The sequence below is a fragment of the Strigops habroptila genome, chromosome 6 (assembly GCF_004027225.2).
Source record: "Strigops habroptila isolate Jane chromosome 6, bStrHab1.2.pri, whole genome shotgun sequence".
Classification (NCBI taxonomy): domain Eukaryota; kingdom Metazoa; phylum Chordata; class Aves; order Psittaciformes; family Psittacidae; genus Strigops; species Strigops habroptila.
Genome location: NC_044282.2, coordinates 22,420,923 through 22,445,874, shown reverse-complemented (window position 1 = coordinate 22,445,874; position 24,952 = coordinate 22,420,923). Strand labels below are relative to the sequence as shown.

General features: G+C 37.0%; 1 protein-coding gene across 2 annotated transcripts; it reads left to right on the top strand.

Annotated features, from left to right (window-relative positions):
- The first annotated feature begins 3,879 nt into the window (after positions 1 to 3,879).
- MANEA (mannosidase endo-alpha) lies at positions 3,880 to 22,550 on the top strand. Of its 2 annotated transcripts, none has more exons than XM_030489827.1 (5): positions 3,880 to 4,022; positions 9,405 to 9,997; positions 13,448 to 13,557; positions 16,604 to 16,680; positions 17,342 to 22,550. In XM_030489827.1, the coding sequence occupies exons 2-5, from the start codon at positions 9,448 to 9,450 to the stop codon at positions 17,976 to 17,978; spliced, it is 1,374 nt and encodes a 457-aa protein (XP_030345687.1). In that variant the 5' UTR covers positions 3,880 to 4,022; positions 9,405 to 9,447; the 3' UTR covers positions 17,979 to 22,550. The 2 variants fall into 2 exon arrangements, with proteins under 2 accessions (XP_030345687.1, XP_030345688.1); XM_030489828.1 differs by lacking the exon at positions 3,880 to 4,022 and adding an exon at positions 4,225 to 4,366.
- Positions 22,551 to 24,952: the final 2,402 nt, after the last annotated feature.

The following is a 24,952-nucleotide window of genomic DNA, read 5'->3' as shown; positions in this document are numbered from 1 at the left end:
GGGCGTGATGTGCCATGGTATGGAATACCCCTTTGGCTAGTTTGGGTCAGGTGCCCTGTCTCTGCTTCCTCCTGGTTTCTTGCGCCCCTCCTCACTGGCAGAGCGTTAGAGACTGAAAAGTCCTTGATCAGGGTAAGCACTACTTAGCAACTAGAACATCAGTGTGTTATCAGCATTGTTCTCAGACTAAAGCCAAAACACAGCACCACACCAGCAACTAGGAAGAAAATTAACTCTATCCCAGCCAAAACCAGGACAACTGGTTTTCTAAATTTTGAAATTATTTTAGACTGTGAAATAACTTACATATGTATAGAATAGTTCCATTTCTGATAGACTTGAACAAATCTTTAATACACACAACAGTTTAGTGAACCATTCAATAAATCCACGGATTAGTTTCATGACAGAAGAAGAGTATGACTTTTAATAAGGCTTGTTTATATTCACATCTTGAAGATCTAAAATTGTCCAAGGCCTGCTGTCAGGTAATCTGGCTGTGTACTATTGAAGGCTTCATAATCAAAGCTCTCATTGCTCTAAATAATCTGTGTGACCAGTCTTTACTGTTTCAAAATCACCTTTCAAAACTTTTAAGAAGCAGGTGTATAGTTATCCAAATCCCACCATCATATTATCTCTACTGCTGTTGAAAACTTTCAGTAAAAAATGGACCAGCACTTTGCTACTTTTTGTAGCACAAAAGCAAGGTTGTCTTTAGCTTCTGACCAGGAAAATGTGTGATGCAGCACTAAGTGCTTCTAGAAAGAAGAATTCAGAGAGGTGGCTACGGATCAGATAAAGCAGCAGAGATTCACAAAACTTCGAACGAGGAGCTCTACATTAAGAATTATTAGTGGAAGGAAAACATATTTATGATTTTGACACAGACAAAATGATTAAGAATAGAAGGAAAGGCTACAAGCACAAACTATTCCCTCTTTTTCATTTGTTCCGAAGCCAGAAAAGTCTATTCCAGTTATTATATCCATAAATAAAGAACAAGTGAGAAGATAAAGGAGGTAATGGAGAAGAAAATTATGGAAGCTGCAGGAAAGATAAGAATATACACTGAAAGCAGGTTAGGGGAAGGTGCACTTTGATCTAACACGGAAAAATAAGCAGGCATAAAACCAAGAAGGAAAAAGAAATATAACACAAGAAATTAAAAAATAAAGTTATCTAGTAATATTACCACAATCATATTAACCTCCCTTGTTTCACACCAAACATAACTCCTTCATTTCCTTACTGTGTAGAACGGCTTGAAGGAAATTGTGTGAAATACCAGTTTTGTTTTGTTGCTTTCTTAAATCTTAGCCAGTAGATTCAGTCTGTCCAGCAGAAGTGTTCTGACACAATAAGGCTATGTTAAACCAGTAATTTTTAGGGGTCTTTCCCTCTGATTAAACGATTTTTTTCCTGTTTATTTTCTAACACTAGTATATTTTTATCCTGTAAACACGTACTCTCAATGGAACATGACCAAATTAGGCTTCAGATTTACTTTTTCTGCTCTTGAGCTTTGTGATTATCTTATCTTCAAACAAATCTTCCTAGTTTCAATAGGAGTGATTCCACATCATAAAGAGAAAAATGAAAATTAAAGTTACATCCTTCATAAAACAGAAGAGCACCCTTGTACTACCTTTTCTTTTGAAAGAAAAAAGGGAAGAAAGGAGAGAAGAAAGGAGAAAGGAGAAAGCAAGAAGACAACGAAAGAAGAATGAAGAAAAAAAAATTTTTCTAAGACTGAGAAAACTACATGGATATCAAATTTTCAAATTGTGATCTCCAGTTTATTCATACGCGTTAACTCATTTATCATTAAAGCATGACATTCCTGAATCACTTACAACATATTCCCCGTTAATGAAATTATTCAGATACACACAAGAAATAATATTAGTAATAAGCATTACTGCAAATGTTTTTCCCATCAGAGCAGTCAATCAACATAAAAAAACCATCATGCGACAATTCCGACAATTTTCTCAGAACTCAAGGAGAACCATGGGAGCTGTTGAATTTACTTGTTTACATCTACAATTTGAGACACTTACTCCAAGTCTTTTCATCCACATATGAGGTGAAATACTGTCTCTGCTCAAATCAATACCAGTTTTGCTATTGATTTCAATGAAACCACAATTCTGGTCACTGTTTATACTCTGTTTCTCTCAGGGCATAGAAAGACTCTTAAAAAAAAAATCAGCCAAACTACACCACAGGGATCCAACTCATTACAGTCACTTTTATACAGCAAACGGAAGAAAGGTTTTCATTCTATGGGAAAACTGTGCTGTTTACCTAGTGCAACAATTTGTTTTGAGTCACTCTGAAGTGCTCATTGTTATGGAACCAATAAATTGAAGCTAAACGAAATTTATTGCTTCAACCTCAGTTAGAGCTCCACCAACATTAACTACAGATTCAGGATGTCACACGGATTTGTCATTACACTGCTGAATCTTAAACTTTATGGCAAATGATCCAAAGTGAGCAATCACTCATCTAAAAACGGAGGGTGCTCAACCTCAAGGTGTAACTTGGGATGGCATCCTGACCCAAGGGGAGAGTCCCCAGCTGCAGACCACTGCTCCGAGAAGGACCGACTCCAAGTGGTTGCCCAGTGGGGCTCCTTTTATATTCCAGTCAAATCTGACCTGCGGTCAAATAGAGTCATGGAGCCTTGCATTGGCTCAGGACCCAACTTCCTTGCTCCTGTACTCACTAACCACCACCATGTAGGTGGGACAAGAGCTGTGCATACAGGCAGCTCTCCTGGGCTCGTCTGTGGTGGAAGCTTTTGTGGGCTTCTGTCAGGGCAGGTGTACACACTCAACAGGTGTTCCTCATGACAGACTTCTGGTGTTACAATAGAAAATGGGTATATATTTTTTCATTGACTTGGTTATTAATCTCATTATGGCAACTACTCACAGCCCATCTTGCAAAAAAGAAGTATTTATGAAATGTGTATGAAATATCAACACCAGTGAAACCATTTTTACATAATTATATCAAATTACAAAGTGACTGTATAATAGGAACATTTATCTCACTTCACATATTTTTTCCTGATTTACTCCTATTAGCTGACAGGGAAAATCTAGGTCTGACATAAGGAAGGTCTTCATTGCGAGGCTGGTGAAACATTGGCACAGGCTGCTCACAGAAGCTGTGGATGCCTCATCCCTGGGATGTGTTCAAGGCCAAGTTGGATGGGGTTTTGAGCAACCTGGTCTAGTGGAAGGTGTCCCATGGCAGGGAGGGTTGGACTACTGATCTTTAAGGTCCTTTCCAACCCAAACTGTCCTACGATTCCAGGGTATAAAGATAGGCAGTTACTCCAATGCATTGACTTCCTCAGCACATGACCATCTCGCAGGCCTTACTCTGCAGAGCATAAACTTGACATCCCTCACTGTGCAGAGCTCCCGCATTTCTACACATCGTGCATTATCCATTTGCCACATCCAGATTTAAGCCACCGACTTTATCCAGCTACTACCATTAAGCAAGTTCTTCCCCAGCTGAAAAGCAACCAAAAAGCCAGCATAAAGAATTGAAGCTTTTTTTTTTAGTTCTTCTGAGTGAAAAAAAAAAAGAGTATTTCAAGGCCTAAGGTGACCTAACACGCAGCTGCTCTCGTCCCACCCTCACGGAGGGAAGAGCCAGGTCGCCTCAGTGCGCACCCAGCGGCAGGCAAGCTGACGAGCTCGACTTCCCCGCCGCTGCCCTGCAGTACCCGGCACTCAGCCCTCACACCCCGGCACGACCGGCGCGGCTCTAACGCGGGACACCGTCCGGCCCTGCCCACACACCCGCCGAGCGCGCCTGCGCCACGGCTAGCGCATGCGTACACACCCTGCTCCCTCCGCCCCGCCTCGGCGTAGCGGTGCGAGCCCGCCGCGCCGCCCAGCTCCGGCCTGCTCCGCCGCCGCGCCGGGCCCCCTCACGAGCACGCCCCGCTCCCCGCCCACCCGCCGGCCGTCGGGCAGCGCCCCTGATTCGGGCGGGTGAGTAACGGCAGCGGCACGCGGGCTACGTGCTCTGGCGGCCCGCTGTTCGCTCTTGTTGCGCCGCTAGCGCCGCTGCCGGCCCCGGCGGCTCGGGAAAGGGGCAGCGAGGAGATGGGCCGGGCCGGGCGCCGCGGCGGAGTCCTGGGGCTCCTCGGGGCTGGGAGAGGCTGGGAGACGAGGGGAAGGCGCCCGCCCTTCCTGCGGCCTTTGTCGGAGGGGCCGGGGGTGCCTTTCGGGCGGTGCCTCCCTCCGCGCTCCCGCGAAGGCCACCCGCGGCGGATGCTGAGCTGCTTGGCTGGGGCTGGAGCTTGAGCTTGGCTGACAGCTGTGGCGCTCGGCTGGTCAGTGCTAGAGAAAAGCCTGAAGGCTCGTAATTTGGTGACTTGCTCGAGGAAGGGGAGCAACGGAGCAAGCTGGCTGCGCTGCCGTTTCTTACTTTTTACTCTTGTCAAACAGCTTCGCTCCGCAGCTGCCCGCGCTGCAAATAGCCCCGGGAAGCCCGTTCACTGGTAGCTCCCGGCGAGGAAGGTTGCTGTCTTTTCGTGGTCTGCTGCTGCTCATAGTCAGTGTCCTTTCAAGGCAGGAGAAGGCTGGCATGTTGAAATCCGATACTCTTACATATAAAATAAGGCGTATGTTACATAAGAAGGATGTGGACCTGTCAGAACAAGTCCGGAGGAGGCCACGAAGATGCTCCGAGGGCTGGAGCACCTCTCCTATGGAGACAGGCTGAGGCAGCTGGGCTTGTTCAGCCTGGAGAAGAGAGGGCTCAGGGGAGACCTTAGAGCAACCTTCCAGTACCTAAAAGGGGATCTACAAGAAATCTGGAGAGACTTTTTACAGGACATGTAGCAATAGGGCAATGGGTAATGGCTTTAAACAGAAAGAGGGTAGACTTAGATATTAGGAAGTTCTTTCCTGTGAGGGTGTTGAGGCGCTGGCACAGGTTGCCCAGAGAAGCTGTGGCTGCCCCATCCCTGCCAGTGTGCAAGGCCAGGCTGGACAGGGCTTTAAGTAACCTGGTCTAGTGGAAGGTGTCTCTGCCCATGGCAAGGGGGTCAGAAGTACATGTCTTTAAGGTCCCTTCCAGACCATTCTATGGTTCTAAATATAATTCAGCGCTGCAGGCTGTCTTACCACATTTAGAATAAAGAAAGCGCAACAGGACTGGTTTTTGTTATTGCAGCTATCTTCTTAAATTCAAATCTGGTTACCAAAAAAATCACACACCCTTCTTTGTGAATGATAGTTATCCATGTTAGAATTGTCATGTTTCAAATATCTCTTTCTAAATTGAGTGGACCAAAAAGAAACCTTCTGTTATTGGCAGTGCTTTAAAATTTATATATTTAGCATGTAAGCACAGCTATGAAATGTCTGCATGCCATCTGTGATGTCGTCTTCCAAGATTTTCAAGGGCTTTTTTAAAAAGTGTTTAGAAAAGGACTTTTCCTAAGCAGACACTTTTGAGAAATTTCCCATTTTTTTCTAATACACCCAGGGCTCTCACAAGGAAGACTGACTAATTAAAAAAAAATTAAAAAGACCCAAAACCAAACCAAGCATTTATTTGAAACGTATATAGTCCAATGCACAGAGTAAAGAAAATTTTAATTTTACAGTAGTGACTTCTGAGCTCATTTTTACCACTTGGGAACTAGATTTAGGGATGATAATATTTCTGTTATCAGGTTGCATGCATTAGCTGTGAAATGAATTGATAGAAAAAAATTTTGGAGCAAGGATAGGGAATAAAAAAAAAAAAAAGGGACGAAAACAAAAGGCAGTTTTATGTCCAGGATGCATGTTGAAAGTCAAACTGTATTCAAATGTGCCGCTTTAGTTTCAGAAAGGATGTAGTGGAGCTGAAACAGTACAGAAAAGAAAGACCTGAAAAATGTTTAAATTTATCCAGTGATGGTGGTGCAACATATAGATTAGACAGACGAGACATTTCTCTAAGGAAAGACTCAGAGAACCTGATAGAAGCAATTGAGTTATTAGTAAAGCAGAAAATATAAGTAATAATAATAAATGTAAATTAATACTTGCTTACTTTCCCTTCTAATTTGAGAACTAGGGAGATCAAATTAAAATAGCAGGTGAATTCCTAAATGGAAGGTGCTTTTTCATGCTGTACAAAGAAATGACCTTTTGCTCAGGAAGTCTCTGATGCGCAAATAGCTGAAGATTCCTGACTGTTCTGATAAAGCATTGTTCTACATTGGGCCTGTTCTTTGCCCAGGGGCAGAGACTGGTCATCTAAACTGACTCATTCTTCCTTCTGAAGAATGAATTTCTTTCTCTTGCCTGTTAGACTAGGCAAGAGAAAGAGGTTAACTACTTGCATTTCCTTCTGGTACACCAACATGGATTGACAAACTTGGGGTTAGAATCCAAAAGCTGCTACTAGCTAACAAGTCATCATGTGAGTCAGAGTAACTATCTGCATGTGAGATGTTAATCTGCATAAAGCTGAAGTTATTCAGGCTGACTTTTTCCCAATGAGAAAGGGAATTTCTGTTAGATCCAAATGCAGCCAACAGTCCAAGGCAAGATACTTCATGAGTATGTAGGAATGACCTGTCTGCCTCTCAGTAAATTGAGGTCGGGTTCTAAAATCTGGATGTCCGTGACAGAAATACAGAATCACACCTATGCTCTCTCTAATGGCTGTTGAATGAGAAATATGTTCTAAGATTTTTCCGGTTCCCGGGATAGACTTAACTTCAGGTAGCTGTTTCACATGGCATGTTTGCTCAGTCTGTTTGCTGATATTACCATTCTGCTGTGGCACTAGCGTTGATGAGCATAATTTATCTGTCACTGTCTTTAGAGTAGCTCTGAAAAAGATCAAGTGACATAATGCAAGCATTGCCAACCTGTAGCTCTTTAGTGCAGCTTTTACAGTATAAATATCTATGCCAGGGCTGAATTATGTCACCACTGAGATTGATGTCTCCCCAAAACATAAGGCTTTACTATAGGTATCACTTACTTGTTCTAGAAGTTTTGCAGTTTGGTGCTAAGCCTCTGTATAAGTATATGAGAGGCTCAATATGCAATGGTAGACCAGGGTGTCTCCTGATGCTAGTCAAATTTTAGTAAGTATCCTTTCATGATAAATATTCCATTGAAAATATACTTGTTAAAATAAGAACAGGGAACACTAAGGTCAACACTTCAGAAAAAGCACTTTATGTTGGCGAAATATTTATGCTATAGAAAAGGAATTTAGTAGCAGATACATCAAGCAAAGACTGAAAAAGAACAGTTTCTTTCATATGGAATAGGAAAGCCCAAATGGAAGACCTTATGAACGTTCTAATTATAAACATTACAATCTTGAATTTTTTTTTACAGAAGAGCTGAGATAAAATGATAATTGCAGAAGTAATATATCACTGGCAGTTCTGTATGTTGTTTGATGAAGATCAATAGCATCTGGGTTAAATTAAAGAAAACTGAATACATGTGAATAATATTGTTTCCTTAAAAAAAATCCTGACCCTTTAGAAAACTTCAGTTTGTCTCATCAGAAAATTGAGTTAAACTCCCAGGGAGGGATAGCATCATAGACTAGAAAGGAGACAGGAGAGAAGTAGTAGTAGTTTGAATGTATTTAATTTCTTATGAGAAGAAAAACGTTCTGGATTCCAAATAATCTCTTTGACAAAATTCTAAGATCTTGGAGTGGATTGTGAGCTACAAAAAAAGAACCCTGTGGTTCGATGTAAAGTGATATTGACCCTGTTAATGGAAAATCTTTAGTATTGGAAGCATAGATGCTGTAAAATAATTTTTCCTGACACTAGCCAAATGTATGTATGGTTTCACAATCCAATTGGGCAAAATGAGCTGCATCATTTTTGTTCCCTTCCCCCATCTGTGCTGTTAACTCATTTGTTGGCATTAGTGCTGTGATACTTATTCAGCTGAGTCAGCTCTTTAACAAGGTAGAAGTGCATAGGAGTTTATTTTGGGGATACTAACAGGGTTTTGCTGCTGAAGTGTATGAGTGACCTTACTGTGAAGACCAGATGAATTCCAGAGGTAACTAAAAGTAGACAGATGAACAGATTAAGTTTGGAAATGGAAGCAGAACTTCCCTTTTTGGCACTGTCATGCTGCTAATCCAATTCAGACTGTATTGTTAAAAAGGATATTCTAAAATTCCTTAACTGAGATTATCACAGCAGTAACAGAGTTTTGTGACAACTGAGCTATATGTTAATGCACTTTAAGAGTAGTAAAGGACATTGATAGGAAACTAAGGTGAGATACTTTATAAGTATTTTAAGAAGACTTGTGTGTATCTCAGTAAATTAAAGTAAGATTCTAAAATTTGGAGGTTGGTGGCAGAAATACAAAATCACAGCTATGCTATGTCTAATGGCTGTTGAATCAGAAATTTATTCTAAGATTTTCCAGTTTAGCGTTGTCAGTTTTATGCATAATCTTGTTCCACATAATTCTGTGGTAACCTAAATTTCACTAATCCTTTTCTCTAGCTCTCTTGTGTTGAATATTGAACAGGAATTGGAGTTATAAATAATTAGGCATTCAGTTATTCTGTATTTCTTCCCCCTACTTTCAGGGCTCAAATCTGGCTGTGTACTGTTGGTCTTGTTTTGAATTTAGTCCTGGAATTCTGCATGAATTCTACATGAAGCAGCTGTGACGTTGTACTACCAGGCTGCCAGCAGCTAACTTACAGACGTTCTGGTTGAGGTCCATCCTTAATGCTATGCTGTTATTTTGTTTACATAATTCAGAAAACAAATCAGAATTTTAAATCTGTGAAGTTGCAAAGCATCATTGCTTTGAGTTTAATTTGCCAAACTGTTTAATCAATGCATTGCTTAACTAAACACAAAGTGGTTGGTCCAAAGCCAGTCAATAGGTTAGCAAATGAAATCTGTATTCTGAACATAAGCAGTGCTTCTGTCATATCCTGTTTTGTCATTTAACTCTTGTTCTGCTATGTTTTTCTTCTTTCATGGCTTCTGCTTTTTACTTTCTGTTTTCTGTGCTATTTCTATCAGACTTGTCAAAACATGATAGTTCTGAAATAATATAACCAGAATTTCCGTTTCACGGAATTTGTTTGGGTTAGGAAAACAACAAAGTTCAAAAGTAAGGTGTTTTATAAAATATGTGAGTCTTTGGGGTAGAACCTCAGAACCTGACACACATTCTCAAATGCAGAAATGTTTTTTGTCCCCCATTGCCTCACTCTGGGCTGTTAGTTATGCAGTTGGTGTACGCATCACATTTTTCTCTACATTATTTCTGTTATGTAGAAACTTTATGAAGCACTTCATACTGTTGAATTAGGTAATAAGAAATCTGACTTTAAAATATTTGTCTTTTGATCAGTTGCGGCCAAAATCCTTCTGTTTGGATTCTGAACTATGACATCATGGCAAGATTTCGCAAAAGAACATGCATCATTTTGTTGCTTTTTATTTTGTTTATTTGCTCCATAATGATGGCTTTGAAGACACTGAGACCTGACAGAGCTGGCTTTGGGGATCCATTTGGACTTGGTTTGTTGCCTGAGCTTCAACAACGGACAGTGCACTTAGACAATAAACAGAATTCCCTAAATAGGGTTCAAGGAGATACTGTAACGCGTGTCAATAATTTGCATAGTATCGTAGTCAATACTATGAAAGCATCTATGCCTCCTGTAAACAAGCTGGAAGAAGAACTGTCATCTCCTAATTATAACTTTCACATATTCTACTATAGTTGGTTTGGCAATCCACAGTTTGATGGTAAATACATTCACTGGAACCATCCGTTGTTGCCACATTGGGATCCCAAAATTGCAAACAATTATCCAAAGGGAAGACATAATCCTCCTGAGGACATTGGGGCCAATTTTTATCCTGAACTTGGATCTTACAGTTCCAAAGACCCTTCTGTCATAGAAGCCCACATGAAACAAATGCGTGCAGCTTCAACTGGTAATGAATGTTAAAATTTAAGCATGTTGTTCATTTATCCGGCCTTAAATATATGAATGAACACAACTGACCCATTCTTCCATTTTGTATGTAATTCTGGAAATTAGACTGAAACTAGTAAATGTCTGTGTATTTCTGAGTTTTAACCCTCAGCTGAAACCTACATCTTCAGAGCTGTGTCTGGTGAGCGTAACAGCACAGAAATGGAAGAACCGCATTTGTAATCCTTTAGGTGCACATTTCATGACTTACTGTTAAGCACTAATAGCATATGTAGAAAATACAGAAAATGTTGTTAGAATATATTGTCTGTGTATATTATTTTTTTAAAGTAATACTTCAGTTTTAAAAGCAGGTTTCAGTAAATCCTGTTAAGATGGTTATGTTCAAATAGGAGCTTTGTTTTTCTGAATTTTTGTGTGCAATAACAATTGTTAATTAATTCGTATATCAAAGACCATGTAGGATTATAGCTTTTATACAATTTAAATTTTATGCAGTGTGTTTATAGGTGTTCTTACTATCTATGCAAATGTGTAATCCAAACCTTCTTGAACTCAGGTACAGTAGTTTCAGTGTAGCTGATTATAGTTCATTTCTTTGTCTAAAAGTATACTTTTTTCCAACACAAATTGTTATTCCCTTTCTCTAAATAGGATGAGCTATATACATAAGAATTCAATATTTCTTAGCTGTCATTCTTTGTTGTTGGGCTTTATGGTTGTTTTTATATTTATCTTCTTTAAAATAAGTAGTCATATAGGTTACTGTTGAACTTTGAACACCTTCTGTAAAATGTGGTTGGAGCAACATGACCAGAGCTCATAGCATTATTTAGAGTGCTAATCACCTTGAATTGAATCACTTTGATTCACGAAATCAGGGTTTGATTTAAATGTTATATTCCCATTAGTAGTGTTTAATTGTATAATGTTTACTTCTTGGTTATTGTTTTCTCCTGTTTTTTAACCTAGCCTGTATTTTGTACACGGGTTAATACAAATGTAGGAAATTTCTCATCCTTTTCAGTAATACACATTGACAGGAACACCAGCAACTGTGGGAAGACTGTTGCAGAGAAGTCTCTGGTATTAGTTGCCAATAAGCACTTTTTTAGTCTTACCTAAAGCAAAATAATGCATGATATATGATGAAAGCAGAGAGGGCACTTGTAGCTTCAGAAGAATCTATGATGTTTCTCATCCTTTTAATACAGATGTTTAATAAAGCTGAACTGCTGGTGGAAAAGGTGCCAAATAATAGGGAAAATGCTTTGCAAAAGAAGCTTTTTTACTAGCTTAAGTTAGTTTTCCATTTAAAACTCTGCAATGTGAAAGAGTAGTTCATGCTTACTGTGATATTCTCTTTGTAACATATTACTTGTATTTGTCAAAAGTGATTTTTTTTCTGCTGTTATTCTGACTTATGGATTTAAGTATATATATGACCAACATAAATCATCAACTTTTTTCCTCAGGTTGGTACTTCTCATATTGCTTTTTTTTTTTTTTTTTGGTAAGAATTATGCTTGATTCATTTTTGTGTTCTTTGAGTTTAACTAGTTGCAGTTCCTTATTTTTGAATGTCACCCAATGTCTAATCCATGAGTGCATTTTACATTTTGAGATAATTTTTCATCTAACTTGAGGTTTTATCAAGGATCTCACAAAAGCAGAAAAATGTAAGTGGTTCTTTCAGCCAATATTGTGTAATGATCAAAGGCATATAAGAGGTTGGAGCAGCAGGAGTCTCATGCAGTGCTTCCTTGTATTCTTATATTTTACAATTCTTATTTATTAGTTTTCTATTCTTTAATGGATTAATACAGTAGATTTTATTCCTCAGATTGCTTGGTGTAATTTATTTTCTTGCACCAGCCTGTTTTTGTGGTAATCCAGTCTGAAGTCCTTAATTTGTCTTAGGTGGCTTTGCTCTGATTTAAAACATTTTTATTGTTTTTGGCATTGAGTCCATCTTTTTTTAGTTCCATGAAGTGGTACATAACTATTTTTTAACCACAGGAAAGAAAATATTAAGTAGCATTTCTCGGGGCAGGACTAATGCAAATGTGAATTTATGTTCCTTGATGAACAATTCTGTCTCCTGGACTTTTCCTGTTTCCTAAAGGTATAGCAGAGGGTCTTGGCAGATGTCGTATTCAAGGTACCCTGAGTATAACCTGAGTTTGTTGTTACTGTTCTACTTTACATCTTACTCGTCAAGAGATGGGTGGTAAAATATTGCATTTTTCTTGTTCTTGAGCAGTTAGTCTATTATTTGCAAGTCTGATTTTGATAAAATGTGGAGAGAATATGCTGAGGGTAGTTGAACTGTCTTCTCCTATGTACAGTGACCTCAAATTTCTGGTTTTGATGTTAGATGATTGTGTATTCATGCTGATTTATGCTTTCTTTTTCATAATTTTGGACTTGTTTCGAAATTGTTGGTCAGAAAGTTTATAATGTTAGTAAAATAGATGGAATTTAGAGTATATACTTTGCTATCTCAGTCACCTGATTTGTGTACTTAAGTCTTTGTCTAGTTAAAAAGAATCACATTGACTTATTCTTCCACATATTTTAAATGTATTTCTTTCTGTCTTACCTACTTCCTGATATTATTTCCAGCCACACACCTAAAAGTTATAACTTATCTGGCAGCATTTTATTTTAGAAGCAAGGGATTTAGCCTTTCCGAAGAGGTGTGTGTTCTTTTGCTTTCATAGAGAGGAAAAATTACAGTATAGAGACATCGTATTTGTTGTCGTCTTCTTCTTTGACAGGAATAGTAACATCCTTAAACTATAGTTACTCAAGCATTTTTTTAGGTAATAAATTTAAAAACTAATTTCACATGGTTGGAAGGGTGGATTACACCCTAATAACTGCTTTTAGCAAGAAGGAAAGTTACCGGATTACAGTCACTGTTTCTAGTATGAAATGGTTGTTTTGTAGTGGAGCCAGAGGCACAATGCAGAAATACAGTGGGGAATAAAGTTTCATAAAATAAGAATCTCTTATCACATGCATATCCCTCATCTCCTGAGTGTTTTGTAACCCTATGTATCTTGGTATTCTCTGGCTGTACTGTGGAATAGCTGTAACACCTTAGTTGGGTGCATTCTTCTCCTCTTCATACAACCTGGAGGTTAGGATGCTGTGTTGAAAAGTGGGAGAGAATGGCTCTAAGTGTTAGGCTTGGGACACTGAGTACAGATCTGTTGTCTTGACAGGTGATCTTGCCACTGTTTGTTTTGTTCTTTTTTAAACAATAAGAGAAGTTAAAATCCACTCTGAGAATATTGAGGTCTCATATTTGTTGAAAATATGAAATTCTCATTTGTATTATGTAGATTTCACACCAAACAATAATTATAACTCATGACAATGTTATGATTTACATGTTGTATCTTAAACAACATGATTTAAAACTTAAGTTTTGTATTTTCAGGTGTAATAGTGCTTTCATGGTACCCACCGGGTATGGCTGATGAAAATGGAGAACCAACTGATGATTTAGTGCCTGTTATTTTGGATTATGCATACAAATATAATCTAAAGGTAAAGTATTTTTAAGATGCATAAAATAGCACTACTTAGGAAAGTAAACCTTGCTAAAAGGTTAAACTACAGAAATTAAACTATATTTGACTTGTATAGAGCAGGGAGGCTTGTCATGTAATAGTGACTTCTGTTTCTGTCTCCTATTATGCTGCCCTTCTTTTGGGTCTTAGAAGCAGGTATAAGTGCCCTCTGAATTACACTGAATTTTGATAAGACCTAAGCAATATTGCCTTGTAACTAGAATAAACACCATTGTCCTGGGTTCAGCTGTAGCAGTCATTTTTCTCCTTCTTAGTGGCTGGTGCAGTGCTGTGTTTTTGACTTTAGCCTGAGAACAAGGTTGGTAACACACCGATGTTTTTAGTTGTTGCTAAGTAATGTTTACTCCGATCAAGGGCTTTCCAGTCTCATGCTCTGCCAGTGAAGAGGGGCACAGGAAGCTGGGAGGAAGCAGAGACAGGACATCTGACCCAAACTAGCCAAAGGAGTATTCCATACCACAGCACGTCATGCCCAGTATATAACCTGGGGGAGTCACCCGGAAGCCCAGATTGCTGCTGGGGTCGGGCTGGGTATTGGTCAGCGGGTGGTGAGCAACTGTATTCTCTCCCCTTGTTATTCCCCTTATCATTATTATTATTGGTGGTAGCAGTAGTGGTTTTGTACTGGACTGTTGTTATTTTAACCCATGGGAGTTACATTCTTTCAGTTCTCCTCCCCATCCCTCCGGGAGAGGGAGGGGGTGAAGAAGCAGGTGGGAAGCAAGCAAGCGGCTGCGTGGTTCTGAGTTACCGGCTGGGCTTAAACCACAATAACCATGATCTGCGTTTTTTCTGGTTTGGTTCAGATCTAAAGCTTACAGAATCTGAGGTGTGGTGGTGTGGATTTTTTTAATTTTAGGAAACAGTTTTTTAAAATTCGACAGTATGTTGTTTTCAAATGAGTCTTGGGAGTTAAGGGAAGTATTACATTTTTTCAAAATATTATGGAATGCCGTGATCAGTAAACTAAGGATCTTTTGAAGAAAGACTAACTCCATTTTTTTACATTGCCTTGAAATTTACTGGCACCTGATTCTAGAGGTCAGGAATAAGCATTTATGAATGATAAAGAGGGACTTAGAAGTTCTAGTTTGAATGAATGTGTTCATTCCAGAAGCTATCAGGAATACAGTAAGGTCAAAGAGGTGCTGGTCTGACTTTAGATTACTCCAGGGCATGACAGCAGAGAAAGGCTAAATTACTGACTTTCTCAAATAGGTGAAATATCAAATTAATTAAAGACTATGTGGATTGATCAGTAGAATATAAAATTGTGGTTAGATTTTGGGTTTTTTTAGTATAAAACTTGTTTTTTCACTTGGGATAAAGAAAACATGCATTGCCTTTTAGTCTTGCTGAATAATAAGTGTGAGGTTTTAGATTACCTAAGCAGCTGTATGTGTGTCATTTCTGGATAGTGTTATCTGTACTGGAGACTAAAAATACAGTCTGTTCATCCACTCTGGTTTTAGTTATGCAAGTTGCAGATTCTTAGAGAAATCTGTCAGTAGTAGTGTCTGTAGGTTCTTTGACAAGCAGGAGGGAAGTAGGAAGGTTGAATTGGATACAGAAGTAATTTTGAAACTGTTAAAAATGCTGTGTGAATTGCTTTATGTGACATGAATTGCACAGATGTTATGGTAAATTATTAAAAAAAATGAAATAAAGTTATCCATCCCTAAAGTTTTCAGATTATCTATCTAAAGGCACTTGCTCGCATATAAAAACGTGTTATCATTCAAGTCTCTCAAAAGAGCCAAGGCAAAATGAAATACTCTACCAAGGAAAATGCATGTAATAGTATGGCGATACTAGAATATGGATGGAACTGCTGTTACTGCTTGGGATAATTACTGGAATACAGTTATTAAGTATAGATACTACCAGGGAATGCTACCTACATGCTGTGAGGTTTTTTAAACATTCTTGCACTAGTAAGTTGTTATAGTTGAGCATTAGGAATGTTGGTAGACCAAAACCAACATGCAAAATACATTTATGTCTGCTAAATACAAGTCTGCTAAAAGATATGTGCTTTTGATTTGCCTGATTTTGATAGTTGGAAATGAAATACGAAATTATAGTGCTCTTCAACCTGTCCTGCCAGTCCTAGTGATTTACTCTAACACTATTTTTCTATAGTTTGTACTTAACAGATAGATATTGGCTTCCTAGAATGCAATTTTGCTACTGTTGCAGGGTTGTTGAAGGTTTTATTAAATGCATTCTGCTCTAAAATTGATCTTGAAAAACTAGTTGCTTGGATTAATGTAATATACTCTTCCATTTAATTGTATATTTGAAAACAATGGCATTTTTTAATTGAAATTACTTCACGTATATAGGTTAAATAAGTCTATAAGCTTCAACCTTGAAATTCTTAACAGTAGCAGTACATTATATTAGATTTAGTTCCAAGGATTTATTGCTGTTGCTAAGTCTATACAATTTTAAATTATAGTTTTCATATCCCATATCTTAAAATCTATTTTGACACTGAAAACTCTCCTTGGAGAATTATCTATGGCAAATATAATACATTGTTTAGAAATTAAATATTAAAATGCTTCATTGGTTAATCAGTTCTTTGACATTCAAATAGGTAATAGTTTATTTCAATTTTCAGTTTCTGATGTAGTTTTTTAAGTTTTCTGAAGTATGCTTATGACTTGCTGTAGCCTAGGGGGGAAAAAGACAGGGCAGTGGGTTATGGTTTTTTGGTTTTGGTTTGTTTTGTGGTTTTTTTTTTCTTGTTGTTGGTTTGTTGTTGTTTTTTAGTAAAAACCTAAATATAGTAAAAACCTGTTACCAAACTTCCATGGATCTGAAGAATCTAATCTTAAGGGTGCAGGAACTGAATTAGGGTTTGATTATTCTCAAAATAGACAAATGAAAATGTTTGCTCTGTAAAGAGAAACTGTATTTAATGTGACTGGTACTTGCTTCATGTATTCAATAGTATTTTACATTTGTGTTGCTCTTACTGTGATTTCATCTTTCAGGTCACTTTTCATATTGAACCTTACAAAGATAGAGATGATCGCAGTATGTACCACAATGTCAAATACATCATTGACAAGTGAGTTCTTCCAGAATGGTTTCCTTTGGGGTTTGTTACATGCTGGTTTAGGGGACTTCTATGTATTGTCTAAAGCTTGGAAGTGTATACAAAAATGTGTACCAAGACTGAAGAGAACTATAAGAAACTTTGTTCATCTTGCAGAGGTACAAAACTCAGTCTGATTTTTAAATAGTGAAGGGTGAATTTTACATAGATACTCAAATGTAAATTGCTTTCAACATTCATTAGTATCACGTCATGATACTTCAGATTAAAGCAGTTAAAATGTTAGCTACATGATATATAAATAACACATACATTTTTATAGTGACAAACTAGCAGCTAGAGCTTTAATGTGTTGACCTCTAGTGATTTTAATTCAGCTTGACAAATTCTGTACAGCTATTAGTTGTTTTGTTTATCAGTGCCTCTTAGACTGTCTTATTTAATCCTGAATTGCCCTATTGTGCAGTTTGATACTTACTAATTTATAGTAATTTAAAGATTCTTTGCAGATTCATTATTTAATCTTTCAGCAAACACTGGACTGAAAATTGATATGAATTGCTATGTACATGCACTGTCTTGTTAAATTGTTTTTTGGGAAATGTTTTCAGTTTGTAAAACAGTATTTTCCAAATGGCAAATTTTGTCTTAACGATACTTGTTTGCTTTATAGATATGGAGGCCATCCAGCCTTTTACAGGCATAAGACCAGCACAGGCAGATTACTTCCCATGTTTTATGTTTACGATTCTTATGTAACAATTCCTGAAATATGGGCAAATCTGTTAACTGTTTCTGGATCCCAGACTATTCGAAATACTCCATATGATGCGTTATTCATTGCACTTCTTGTAGAAGAAAGACATAAGCATGACATTCAGAGAAGCGGCTTTGATGGAATGTACACTTACTTTGCCACCAATGGCTTCTCCTATGGCTCATCTCATCATAATTGGGCAAGTTTAAAAGCCTTTTGTGATAGTAACAACTTGATGTTTATTCCAAGTGTGGGGCCAGGGTATATTGATACTAGTATCCGACCATGGAACAACCACAATACCCGTAATCGCGTCAATGGGAAGTACTATGAGACTGCCTTTAGTGCAGCCCTTTTGGTGCGACCAGAAATTATTTCTATTACATCTTTTAATGAATGGCATGAAGGAACTCAGATTGAAAAAGCTGTCCCCAAACGGACTGGACAGGTGATTTATCTTGATTATAAGCCCCATAAACCAAATGTTTACCTAGAGCTTACTCAGAAGTGGTCTGAGAAGTACAGAAAAGAACAAGAACAGTGGCTTATGTGAGTTGTTGCTGCTGCAGTTGTTTCCGAATGCATTGACTACATTGGGAAAGAAGCAAAGATCTGAAAAACCTGTTACTAAATGTCCTTGTTATAGATGTGGTTGAATTATATCTCTTGAATGTGCTACTACTTGAATATGCACTACTACTGAATTTGAATTTTGATGAGTAAAAAGATGATGAGAATATTGGCATATCTGTCTTATTGGGTATTGCAGTTCAGGAGTATTCAGGGAAAATGATAGGACTTTTTTGTTGGTTTTTACATGTCATAACTTGCATGCTAAGCTTCCAGAACATGTGTGGCGTAACTTTACATGACCAAAGTAGAACAAAAATTTGGCTTAGTTAGCCTTACTTTCTTTATTTCTGTAGTTGTGTTTCTAATCAAAGTGATGCTATAATCTAAATTTTTGTCCTGGTAGCTTATTGCAGGATGCATGTCTGTAGTGTGTGGAATAATACGCATCTACTGGTTTTAATGCTTTGTACACAGGGCATTCTTGACATGCGGCTAGCTTGTGGTAAAAACACTGAAGACGTGTGTGTGATGCAACACTAGTGGGTTTTGTTTAAAAAAACAAAAACAAAAAACAAAATGAAAGATTGAGTTCCAAAGAACTGCTGAAAGCTGCTTAAAGATATCTAGTTTCCTTCCATTTGTTCTGTTCAGTACACAGTGCAGACTTTTGCAGATTACTGGATACTAACGAGTAACATAGTTTTTTCTATGTTACCTTGAATTAAAAAAAAAAAAAAAAAAAAAAAAAAAAAAAAGAAATTTTAACCTAAGAGTGGAATAGATTTTTTTTTTTTTAAAGGGGGAAGAACACCTCAACATGCAAAAAATATACTAAAACTTCCATTGTTGCATGTTGTGTGTTAACTGACTGCAGACACACATCTACTGTGTTTTTTTAAATGTTTAAAGATTCTAAACCTAGTATCTTACTAGTACTACAATAAATATAATTTTAGGAAAGTTTTGATTTAGGAGCAGTTTAGTTTGATAGAAATTACAGCAACTACCCATTAGTTTAATTTGAAATCTGAGATTTCTGTTTTTCATATAGTTCATCTAGTTGTTCCAGGATTCAGAATAGCAGATCCTAAAATCTTGTTATTGTTCAGAGTATCTCCCTACCAACACTACTTCCAATGCTGTGGCGTGGCTTGAAATGAGTACTTTCAGACACGTCTCCTCAGCAATGTTTTTTTTTTTTTTTTGGCATTTTTCATAAAACTTCATAGAAAAGTCCTGAATTTTGGAATATAGTAAAAATTGCAGTGTTTTATTTGCAGCAATGTTTACTCTGTAGCAAAGTGGCTTTTTTTTTTTCTTTTTTTTTGTGGTTGTGTTTTGTTCTGGGTGTTGTGTTTTTTGTTTTGTTTTTTTTTTTTTTGGGGGGGGTTTTGTTTGTTTGTTTGTTTTTTAATTTTATTTATTTATGTACAAGGTGCTGATCCTGTGTTTTAGTTCATATGCTGAAGCTGTTGTGACCTCCAGAATTCCATTGATTTCAGCAGGACCCATAGAAATAACATTTTGTCCATGAAGTTGTAAGGTGAATGTGAGGACTTCTGGTTAAAAAAAGAAAAAAACCAAAACAGTATGGTTTTTTTCCAGAAACCTTTATTATTCCAAATAAATGTAAGTGACTTACTACTCATATTTTCTAGAGTCTTTCTGATATGAAAAAGGTTTGTTTATGTAAGTTCCACTTATTTACAGTTTAATTCTTTTGTCATTTCTCTGCAGTTGTTGGAGATGAGGTGTCATATATTGCCCTCAGCTGCTTGAAAAAAATGCAGAAATTGGGCGACATGTACAACCTGGTGTGTTGAAGTGCGCCTCTAGAGTTACTGGAGTCTTATTAATATCTCTTTATAATTTTCTGCATTTTCCTACTGCATTTCTGCAAACTCCAAAGTGCTTCTGAAAGAAATGTTTACTAATGCTTATGTTGTTTTACTTATGGTCAGGTGGATAAACTGAAGTAGATACAAGCATGACCATAGTCACAAAATAGCCCCTGAGACATATGAAGCACTTGCTAGGCTTTTAACCACTTCCAGGTTAACCACTAGCTCCCTTTATTAAAGAAACTGATTATACTTTTTTCCTATAAATCCCTTAAGTAGCTATAGATATTTTTTTAAATAGAATTTGTTATATGCTTATGCTTTTACAGCCCAAAGAGCCCATATATTTATTTTAAACGTGAGGGAGCGATTAAATTTTTGCATATCAGTATTGCATATATTATTAAAAAATCTTCTGAATTGAAACCTTTTTAAAGGACAAGTCTCTTTGTTTTCCCTTTGCTTAAACTTTTGTCATAGAATCATGGAATAGCTAGGGTTGGAAAGGACCTTAAGATCATCTAGTTCCAACCCCCTCGCCATGGGCAGGGACACCTCGCACTAAACCATGTCACCCAAGACTCCATCGAGCCTGGCCTTGAACACTGCCAGGGATGGAGCATCCACCAGTCTTTTCTCACTGTAGTTGTCTGAGCACTTTACTAGTCTTGACAACCTTGCACTCCCCTTTCAGCTGCTTTCTTTCTCCCAGTGGCAGTTTATTTTCTCCATGCCTATAAATGTTGCTCCTTTTGTTGCTGTTTATAGAAATATTTGAAATCTGTTGTATTGTACAACCAAGGTGATCTATCTTGTTTAAAATATAATTTATGGTAACAGTGTGATGGGTCTTCATTACTCTGAAAGACTTCTGTAATTGCTGTAAAGGTGTCATTTAGCTGTGATGTGGTATGGGCCATGCCACACTGGTGTCTAATGGGATCTCTGCAAGAATTTACAGAATTTTTCTGGAAAAGAATTAAAATTAAGTGCCTAGAACTTTATTGCCGCTGAGCACTTACTGTATTTTTATGTGTTTGATGTGCTTTAAAATATAAATATGCAACTCAATAAAATATTTCAGAGTTTAGAATTTAATTTGATGATCCTAAGGAGAGCTGATGAAATATCAGCTTCTGCTACTACCGCATCTGCCTGCCCAATACTTTCTCTGTTCTTAGAGCAAATACTAGTGCTACTTCTTGTCGTAGAGAATATAGAGTTTTGCTGAGGGACTGCTGCTGCAGCCATGATAGTTTTTTGAAATTTCAGTAAAAATATGTCTGTGGCTTTGTACAAGTGTAAAGGAATAAGATCGTTACAAGTGCACAGATATTGGTGTGAGGTGTGGGAAGGTGAATGTATTTAGCAGGTGATTGCTCCAACCTTTCCAGTTAGAGGAAAAAAAAAAAGAAAAAAAGATTCCAATGTGCAATGAAAATTGGGAGGGAGGGAAGAATATTTATTACAAGTTTCAGATCTGAAATGGAATTTAAAGAATATTCAGACCCTGTTTCACTTTGGCTTCACACCCCTATTATTTCTTGACTAATTGGAAAAAAAAAATTAATGATTACTTTTAATATTTTTACACTGATTAACTGCATTTGACTCATCTTGTTATATAGTATGTTATAGTACATAGAGTGATATACTACACTTATATAGTATGCAAGAAACACTATGAGAAGTTTTAACAGAGATCATGCCATACTGTGCCTCTGCAAATGTAGAAATACCTGAAGTTATTGATCACATACTACTGACTGAGTATCCCCGGAGGGAAAGTGGTTTCTGAGGCAAGTAGCAAGTCTTTGTGGTAAAAGAGTTCTTTTTTTAAAGAAAACCTGTGGGTTCATTTCTGCTTCTGTCGATTCTGATCAAGTAAATTGTTTCAGTTCTGTGACCCGTCTCAGAACTGAAACTTAATATCTTCTCTGAAATAAGAATTTATATGAAATCTTGTATAGTAGTGCATGTTTCTCAGATGTATACACTTGTACTGAATTTTGAGGGAAAGAACGTGCATATGCTGTTACTATTTCAGTGGCAAGCTGTAGATCATTGTGAATGTAGTTTCTGTACCGATCATCATGTTTGTCTAATGCCTTTCTTTTGAGGTGCCAATGATTTGTTTCTTAAGAGGTTGTTGAAGCAGAAGGGTCTTTAGTGAACTCATTTTTATTGTGAAACTTAATATGTATACACTCTGCATAGTTTGAATTAACACATTTTGCACACGGCTCTTGGGTTCTCTTAAAAGCATTTTACAGGACAATGTATCTCTGGGCACATGGGCAAGGACGTACTGTAATTTAGGGCACGTTTTTGTGACTCTTGTGTATCTGAAAAGAATAAAGTATTTACAGACAAATTATTTATAGCTGAAAATCTCTCTTCCGGTCTTAAGGTATTTTACAAGTATTGATCCTCATCTTTCTGTTTGCGTAAGATAGTGTCAATATTTCATTCCTTTTTTATTTTTTACTTTTGACCAGCATGTTAAATGTTGCACAAACTTCTAAAGTGATTGTATTTCCAAGACTTCATAGTTGTAATATTCAGTAAAGAGAATCTACAAGATTAGTGGTACTGTAGAAAAGCCTGATACGAATTTGATATTGTATAGGTATGATTTTGTTGTGAATGTGTAGTGTATCTTTGCTATGTATTGAACATGAATAAAAAAGATACATTTCTTTTAAGCCCTACCTGGCTGTGGCAGAGGTGTATTTGCTTACATGCATATATAGAAACAAGCACGTGTGTGTGTGTGTGTGTCTACTTATACATACTGTATATGTGCATATAACTGAAGTAATCATTTTTAAAGTGCTATGTGGTATTAAAATGACAGGCTGGATTCTTCTACTTTTAGGCAAGCAATGCTTTTAATTCCCTATGATGTTTACAAAAACCCTAGTTGCTTATGTATGAATACTTTCATGAACAATAAATATATACCCAGAAGTGTGATTTAAATGGAGTGTGTGATAATAGTTTTATTAATGAGTTTAGAAAGTGAATTTTTGCTTTTCAATTCCAGTATGTATGTAGAATTGAATTAGACTGAAAACAACAGGCTTATCACAGTGCTTTTAAGCAGACAATACTCTTGAAGTTTTCAGGCCCATTTGTATTACATGTTATTATGCTCCTAAGTGAGTTCATTTGTGCATAGTGTTGCAGGTATCTTTGAGTCCCAAGGTACAACTGTAGTTTGGCAAAGTAAAATTGAACTTCACCGTTCATACAGAAGTTTAGGAGGGATGGGTGCACAAATAGCCTTGCAGGAGAATGGTTTACGTTACACAATGGAGAATACTACAGTGAGGTCAAAGGAGTATTTGTTGATAGTATGTTGTGCTGTTCAGGTATAAAAACTCTAGAAGGTAAGGGTTGCTGTTTCACCTAAGTTTCATGAAAATGTGAAATTACCTTTTCTATACTTGAAACGTATGTCTTGTTCGTCCCAGCAATCTAGCTACCTTGGTAAGAAAGCAACCAAAGCTAATTCACACTTGTAGTCAGTACTGTGTATTTCTGTACGTGAATAAAAAGTATTGTGAAATGTTGAACAATTTCATCATTTCATATTTCCTTTATGTAGCACATTGTAAGTGACTCTTTCCTGTAGTTAAATTGGAATATTTTGTTTTACAATGCAGATTATTTCCTGAAAATTTCCTGTCCCAGGAAATGCAAAAGGTAATCAACACACAGTGTAATTGACACTTTAGTAGGAGACTGGGAAGTACTTCTGCATTTCAGTAGATAAATAACCTCCTAGGGTATTTTACGTCACTTCATGTGAATTTAGCAGAAAGAAGAAAGAACAATGAAACAGTATTTATTGCCTTTTGTATCTAATCTGATCACTTTCTATACAGCGTATGGAATTATATTCTATAAATTACTTGTGTGAAAGATGAGGAAGAAAGTATTCAATCGTGTTTGCTTTCTTCAGCTGGGCAGTGTAGATGGAGGAAACAGTAATACAATGAAAAGGATCTGTGGCTTTCTTCTTTTAAACTTTAGTGTAGCCAAATTTAAAAAAAGTTTTTGCGAAAATAATGGAATATCCAGAAGTTAGAAGTAATCACAGTATTCAAGTTCACTTCCTACAATCCTTTATCTAAAAGTTTGGGTATTAATGTACTGAACTTTTCATAATTAGAGACATATATAAAAGACACAATTTTAGTTAGAAAAGATGTTATTAAAACTTTGAAGGGGTGTGTTGCTAGCTCTGCATAGAGCTAACACAGTAACAGGTGGCTTGGGTTTAATTTTGGAGGAGTTTTAATACACTGAAATGGGCACTATGCATCTGAGACCAGGACCTGGCCTTCAGAGTTAGTTTTATAACTTGAAATCATTGCTATGGAAACACAGCGTGATCTCTTAAGACTGATTTCTCAAAACTGCAATGTGATACAACAAATAAAGAACAGAACAGAACAGAACTTTGTTTTTAGAATCCTAGTGGAAAACAAGACTGCCAGTTTGTTGTGTTTTTAATAGAAATTTCTTGGAAAATTCTCATGTACTAGGGTAGAAAAGATTTTTATCATAAAGCTAAAATGGTCTACTGATTAAGATCATGTAGCCAGTTACAGTTTGATAAGTATGAATTTATATATTACAATTTATATATTTCAACAATATTTCATAATGTCATTACCACTACTCAGACTAATAAAAATGGCTATTTTTTTTTTTTTTTTGAAAGAAAAACACATTGGCTCAAAAGAAGCCAATAACCTCAGAAGGCAATGTTAATCTATTAGTAACAACACTAAGATTTTTCAGGGGAGAAAGTAGCTGCCAGCCATTTACTCTGCGAGAAGCTCAGCAGTCCTTGTAGTTCCTTATATGATTCTTGGTGAATACTCAAATTTTATTTCAGGTAAGTGATGGATTTGCTTTCAAAAAATACATTCTGAAAGCATGAATGGAAATCAGCATTAGTCGTACTGTTAGCATGCTAAATGTATATTTGCCTTACTATTTGGTTCCAGCCTTTGGCAAGCTTCCTAATCTACTACTAGCATTTTTCTTTACAAAAACATTAGAGAAGAAGCACAATGCAAAAATTTTAAAATTCCATTGC

What these genes read in the sequence shown, in the direction of transcription:
- MANEA (XM_030489827.1), top strand. Translation starts at nt 9,448, where the DNA reads ATGGCAAGATTTCGCAAAAGAACATGCATCATTTTGTTGCTTTTTATT. An exon ending in AATGCGTGCAGCTTCAACTG is followed by an intron (nt 9,998 to 13,447) that starts GTAATGAATGTT and finishes TTGTATTTTCAG; the next exon opens with GTGTAATAGTGCTTTCATGG. An exon ending in CATACAAATATAATCTAAAG is followed by an intron (nt 13,558 to 16,603) that starts GTAAAGTATTTT and finishes TTCATCTTTCAG; the next exon opens with GTCACTTTTCATATTGAACC.